The 7,272-nt window shown below is 41.5% G+C and overlaps 1 protein-coding gene across 1 annotated transcript in view; it reads left to right on the top strand.

Moving 5' to 3' along the window:
• The first annotated feature begins 2,113 nt into the window (after positions 1–2,113).
• ASTN2 (astrotactin 2) overlaps positions 2,114–7,272 on the top strand; it is a 384,514-nt gene continuing 379,355 nt past the window's right edge. The window contains exon 1 of the mRNA XM_017856274.1: positions 2,114–2,275. Within this exon, the coding sequence (XP_017711763.1) occupies positions 2,130–2,275 (146 nt within the window). The 5' untranslated portion in view covers positions 2,114–2,129. The remainder of the gene's footprint in view (positions 2,276–7,272) is intronic.

Raw genomic sequence — 7,272 nt, 5'->3', positions numbered from 1 at the left:
GGCCAACCTGGAAAACCCAGGAGGGTGTCCTCAAGAGTTTTGACACAATCACATCGGCATAACCTTTACCATAGAAAGTCGCATTCATAGATTCCAAGTTCCAGGGCTTAGGACAGAGACATGCCTTGGGAACCATTATCAGCCTACCCTCTACCTCATGTATTTGCTATAGAGATTAAATAAGTTAAAACAGGTAAAGCACTTAGATAAAACCTGGAGTTTAGTGAACACGTTTAGAAAACAAATGTGGTAGAGAATCATTGGGGCATGGGAAGAACTGAGACCATACCCTGCCCGGGTGTCTTCTGTTACCTGGTAGGAAGATCAGTCATTCTTTTCAACATGCTCCACTTCAAACAGACTGAAGCCAGGTCCCAGTACCCACAAATGGCTCCAAATGACCCTGTGACCAGGTGCCCTCTTGTCTGACGGTGAATGTTCAGAGACAAGCAGGGGCTTCCTCTGAGCTTGTATTAATATGTACAGCACTTCACTCACATGGAAAATTTATTTTTTAAGCACAAAATGCAGCAGTTTTATAACCTTTCTGCAGCTTGACAAAGGCCATTTATAACCTACTTTCTCTGTCAGTCTTCCTGGCGCCAGTCTCAAATGTCTTGAAGAACTCTCGCATGCATTTGTAATTATAGAATCTTCTCAGGCAAAATTTAATTTCCAAGAGGGCTGACCTTTTTTTTTGTTATTGTGGTTTTGTAAATTAATTTTTATGTGTATGTTTTATTATTGGTGTTGTTTAGGTGATGGCGTGGGAAGCGGAGCAGGGAGTTGGCCGGTGGGGGCTCACGGTGGGAAGGCATTTTAATCAGTGATGTCCGGTGATGGATGAGGAAGGCTGGGCTCTGGGTGTTAATCTTTGTGGACAAGAAATGCCAGCAGGAGGACGGAAATAAAAACCCAGTGCCTCATTTTCTCTTCTGAAGGCAAGAGTGTTGGAACTACTTCTCCATCAGCTGGGATGGAGAAGATGAGCTCAGCCTCATCAAATGATGGAAAACTAAATTAAATCAATAGCCATCTGTCTCCACAGTATATGATTTTCCACTGAAGGAGCGCATAGCAGGTGCCAGACCCACTGACAAGAGCATTCTAGCTGAGGCCATTGAAAGTAGAACTCCTTGGAGTTTGCTTAGGGACCAGAGGATTATGGGGAGGGCTATGCATATGGCCAAGCAGAGCACTTGGTTGTCTATAAAGGGAGGGCCTTGAATATCAGTTTACAGCAGATTCACATGTTTTAAGATTCATTTACTTATTTAAGCTGGGGAGTGATGCTATTTAAAATGAGCACTCTGTTGGCCATTTGGAGGATGGTTTTGAGAAGGCCTGACTAGAGGCCAGCAGACTGGCTAGGAGCCCTTTCCATGATGTTGTGAGTATGCAGGAATCTCACTTACGGCTCCAGGGACAAGGGTGGAGAAGAAGAGACAAATTCAAGACAGGAAGGAAGGTAATTCACATTTTATGAGTACTAAATTCTGTGCCAAATTCTGAAGTAAGGTATGCACCCCCATGATCCACCTTAAGCTTCGCAACTAATCTGTAGTTGTAGATATTGTGCCCATTTATTAGATGAGAACATTGAGGCTCAGAGACAGCAAGTAACTTCTCTGGTTCACGTAGTGAGAAGAGGAAAAGCTGGAAATTAAACTCATACTGGTAGAGGCTTTTAAATATATATCTGGCAACCTCCCCATGTGACCTTTCTAACAGTAGACCCTATAGGGCAGTAACAGTAGAAGCAATAATGCATATGATCCCAGCAATGTCAATATTAACAGCAGCTGACATTTGCTGTGCTGTTGCTGTGTGAGCCAGTGTTCTCAACACTTTGCTGACATTATCACTCTTCATTCTCACAAAGCTATAAGAAGATAGTCACAAAAGTCCCATTTTACAGGTGGGCACGCTGAGGTTCAGAGAAGTAAAGGGACTTGTAGAACTTGTCACAAAGCTATTAACTGACCAAAGGAGACTGAATACCTTTCTATCAATCCCTGACACATGTCTCTTCCAGGAGGGAGGAGAGGGCATGATGGGGCCTACAACCTCCCAAGCCATAACCACCCTGTTGCCCTCTCTCTGAGCAGTGCCCCGAGGACCTGAAACCCATGAAGGATGGCTCTGGCTGCTACGACCACTCCAAAGGCATTGACTGCTCTGATGGTTTTAATGGCGGCTGTGAGCAGCTGTGCCTGCAGCAGACGCTGCCTCTGCCCTACGATGCCACTTCAAGCACCATCTTCATGTTCTGCGGGTGAGTCTGTGTCCCCAAGGCCCAGGTGCCCATTTACAGAAGTGAGGGATGCATGGGAAAATGATCAGACACTACAACTCAGCAAGGCTGAACCTTGACCTTCGATAGAATGACCTTTCTCCCTCTCCTGTTTTAGCCCAAGAATCAAAAGCCAAAAGTATAACCTTCTATTTGGGTGGGTTAAAAAAGAAAAAAAATGAGAAAAATAAATATTGGGTTAATAAATATAACCCATGCCCAGGCCTCATCCTAGAGCCAGAAACTTTTTCCTGCTGAAGCCTCCTGCCCTTCGGAATCTACCTGTATGGCCCTAGTCAGTGCAGTTTGGAGACAAAAGCAGACGTCTTGAAGGTGGTCACAAAGGTTTCAGGTTTGGTGCATAAAAGCACAGGCTAAGCCCTGGCTTCAAGCTCAGTTTCAGCAGGAATGTAACAGTGTGAGTGCAGTGTTCAGCCTTTCTGTGTCCTCATGTCCACATCTGTAAGGACAATTCATTGGAGAAGGGGAAGGCTAAAGGAAACAATGTAAGTAAAGCTTGTAGGGCAGCGCTGGCTCTCGAAGGACTCAAGCTGAGTTTTGAAATAAGTTTGAGGCTAAAAGGGGAACATGCTGGGACTAACTTGCTGAGTGACCTCCAACAAGTCATGTTCTCTGTCTGGGACACAGTTTGACCATCTGTGAAAAGAGATCTTTGGGGAAGGATGGCTGACGTTTCTTCCAGCTTACCTTGCTTTCCATTTGAAGACTGCAATGGCCATTACCTCTGCTTTTGACAGCACCTTGCATAGCATTTGGTCCTCAGTAATCACTCAAGAAAATAGACTTTTTTCTTCTCCTCTCCATTCCCTTTCTGATTATGTCTCAGTATTAGAATATTTGCTTATCTTTTGACATTCTGTGACTCAGAAAAATAATCTTGTACTCGTGGAAGAAGTACATTTAATGCTGTCTTTACTAAGAGAGAAAAGCAGAACAGGACATTTAACAACCATTTCAGTCCTATGTTTCACAAATAGGGGGTGAGCGTGGGCATGGGTTTAATTTCAGTTTACCAGAAAAATTAATTTAACTTGTATGATTCTAGTGCGTAGAGTCCAGTTTTTCTTCGAGGGCTTATTTCAAGGTCTCCTTTCCTGCCCTAGTTGCACTTAGGGCTGCCAGTGCCTTTGTGCAGGTATAGAAGCAGCTCACTGGAGGCCCTAGATATGTATCAGTAAAATAAATAAGAAATAAATTAGGGTATGCAGACCTGAATTTATAGCGATCTCTCCTCAGCTTACGTGACTGCAGGGCAGTGTTGAGTAAATTATGCATGGCTTTAGATCTGCAGGCTGCATACAGAATCAGCCATGTTCTTGTCGTTGTTATTTTTCTCTCTCTGTGTTTGGGACGGGGTAGGGGCTGTTCTTCTGTGGCAAATAACAACAGTAACAGCAGCAAGAGCAGCAATAATGGATTTTGACATCAGAAACTATTACCACCTTCAATCCACAGCACACTACAGGGAACCGTGGATTCAAAAGACACGAATTCTAATCCTAGCTCTGACACTCTCTTAGGGATAAGGCAAGCCTTGCAGGACCCCTGACCTTCCGTTGTCTCACCTGTAAAATTTTTATACCTGCTTTAATATAATGATAATTCTGAAGAGTGAAAGTATTTCGTATTTGTTACCCTCTGAAGATTAAGAAACATGCCCAAGGTCATATGACTACCGATGTGGCTCAATATCTCCTTGCTGTGTGACCTTGAGCAAGTTAATTAATGTGTCTGTGCCTCAGTTTTCTCATTTGTAAAACAGGGATAATAGTAATATCTGTCTATAGAGATGTTATAAGGACTAAATATATTACCATTTACATTAACATTTGTGAAATGCTTTGGAACAATGCCCTGCACAGAGTTAGCACTGTATGTGTTTGTTAAATAAATGAACTTAAATGATTCTAATAACATTTGCTAGTGACCTGATGCACTAGACAGGACTAATCAATGGGCAAAAACTGGAAGCATTCCCTTTGAAAACTGGCACAAGACAGGGATGCCCTCTCTCACCACTCCTATTCAACATAGTGTTGGAAGTTCTGGCTAGGGCAATCAGGCAAGAGAAAGAAATCAAGGGTATCCAGTTAGGAAAAGAAGAAGTCAAATTGTCCCTGTTTGCAGATGACATGATTGTATATTTAGAAAACCCCATCGTCTCAGCCCAAAATCTCCTTAAGCTGATAAGCAACTTCAGCAAAGTCTCAGGATACAAAATTAATGTGCAAAAATCACAAGCATTCTTATACACCAGTAACAGACAAGCAGAGAGCCAAATCAGGAATGAACTTCCATTCACAATTGCTTCAAAGAGAATAAAATACCTAGGAATCCAACTTACAAGGGATGTAAAGGACCTCTTCAAGGAGAACTACAAACCACTGCTCAGTGAAATCAAAGAGGACACAAACAAATGGAAGAACATACCATGCTCATGGATAGGAAGAATCAATATCGTGAAAATGGCCATACTGCCCAAGGTTATTTATAGATTCAATGCCATCCCCATCAAGCTACCAATGAGTTTCTTCACAGAATTGGAAAAAACTGCTTTAAAGTTCATATGGAACCAAAAAAGAGCCCGCATTGCCAAGACAATCCTAAGTCAAAAGGACAAAGCTGGAGGCGTCACGCTACCTGACTTCAAACTATACTACAAGGCTACAGTAACCAAAACAGCATGGTACTGGTACCAAAACAGAGATATAGACCAATGGAACAGAACAGAGTCCTCAGAAATAATACCACACATCTACAGCCATCTGATCTTTGACAAACCTGAGAGAAACAAGAAATGGGGAAAGGATTCCCTATTTAATAAATGGTGCTGGGAAAATTGGCTAGCCATAAGTAGAAAGCTGAAACTGGATCCTTTCCTTACTCCTTATACGAAGATTAATTCAAGATGGATTAGAGACTTAAATGTTAGACCTAATACCATAAAAACCCTAGAAGAAAATCTAGGTAGTACCATTCAGGACATAGGCATGGGCAAGGACTTCATGTCTAAAACACCAAAAGCAACGGCAGCAAAAGCCAAAATTGACAAATGGGATCTAATTAAACTAAAGAGCTTCTGCACAGCAAAAGAAACTACCATCAGAGTGAACAGGCAACCTACAGAATGGGAGAAAATTTTTGCAATCTACTCATCTGACAAAGGGCTAATATCCAGAATCTACAAAGAACTCAAACAAATATACAAGAAAAAAACAAACAACCCCATCAAAAAGTGGGCAAAGGATATGAACAGACATTTCTCAAAAGAAGACATTCATACAGCCAACAGACACATGAAAAAATGCTCATCATCACTCGCCATCAGAGAAATGCAAATCAAAACCACAATGAGATACCATCTCACACCAGTTAGAATGGCAATCATTAAAAAGTCAGGAAACAACAGGTGTTGGAGAGGATGTGGAGAAATAGGAACACTTTTACACTGTTGGTGGGATTGTAAACTAGTTCAACCATTATGGAAAACAGTATGGCAATTCCTCAAGGATCTAGAACTAGATGTACCATATGACCCAGCCATCCCACTACTGGGTATATACCCAAAGGATTATAAATCATGCTGCTATAAAGACACATGCACACGTATGTTTATTGTGGCACTATTCACAATAGCAAAGACTTGGAATCAACCCAAATGTCCATCAGTGACAGACTGGATTAAGAAAATGTGGCACATATACACCATGGAATACTATGCAGCCATAAAAAAGGATGAGTTCGTGTCCTTTGTAGGGACATGGATGCAGCTGGAAACCATCATTCTCAGCAAACTATCGCAAGAACAGAAAACCAAATACCGCATGTTCTCACTCATAGGTGGGAACTGAACAATGAGATCACTTGGACACAGGAAGGGGAACATCACACACCGGGTCCTATTGTGGGGAGGGAGTAGGGGGGAGGGATAGCATTAGGAGATATACCTAATGTAAATGATGAGTTAATGGGTACAGCACACCAACATGGCACATGTATATATATGTAACAAACCTGCACATTGTGCACATGTACCCTAGAACTTAAAGTGTAATTAAAAAAAAAAAAAAAAAAAAGGATTGTGAAAGTCTTAAAGAAGACTGAATGGGTGAGAGTGTGTGGTGAGCTGTTAAAACCGATCCAAATGGTAATAAACAGGACAAAAGAAACAAAACCCAGGCATCCTAAAACCAACTACAGTTTCAGCAGGATTTGGAAACTGTCTATTAGGAATGCAAATGAGAAGTTACCACACTTGTTAGAAGCACTGTAAACAATGAAAGCTATTAGCAGGTACTTGTGAGAGAGATGGTCCAGAGAGAAGTGGGATGCCATTGAATTAAGGGAGGAAAACAAAATAAACTCATTATCAGAAGGACCTTCCCAACTTGCTCAAAGCTCTGTGACCTTCCTAAGAGTGTTCTCGGTAGGAGAAGGTTTAATAAATCTGTTTGCAACCAGGTTAATAATAGCAGCTAACATTTACTAAGGACTTTCTAGGTACCATGACTGTTCTAAGTGCTTTGGGTACATTAGCTCATTCAATTCTCATAACAACTCTAGAAGGGATGTACTATTATGATTCCCATTCTATGGTTTTTTGTTTTGTTTTGCAAAAAAAAGCACAGAGTGGCTCAGTAACTGTCCAAGGTCACATATCTGGTAAGTGAGGTTGTGGAGATTGAAACTTAGGTATTGTGGTTCCAGGCTCAGTCAAGACAGATCTGATGTCATTGCTGGCCTCTGGCCACATCTAGTCATGTGGTCTTTGGCAAGTCACTCAATTTCTCTGAGCCTCTGCTCTTTAATGTAGAATTAGAAGTGATTGTAGCGCCATTGTGAAGATTAAATGAAAGTATACATGCACAGGAGCTGTCATAGTTAAGCACTCAGTAAACCGTAGTTATAATTAGTGTAATAAGTATAAAACCATATCATTTAATTATGTAATTACTGGA

The sequence above is a fragment of the Rhinopithecus bieti genome, unplaced genomic scaffold (assembly GCF_001698545.2).
Source record: "Rhinopithecus bieti isolate Rb0 unplaced genomic scaffold, ASM169854v2 scaffold_42948, whole genome shotgun sequence".
In the NCBI taxonomy this organism is placed as follows: Eukaryota; Metazoa; Chordata; class Mammalia; order Primates; family Cercopithecidae; genus Rhinopithecus; species Rhinopithecus bieti.
The sequence above is the reverse complement of the archived record's forward strand: the minus strand, read 5'-3'. Positions and strand labels throughout refer to the sequence as shown.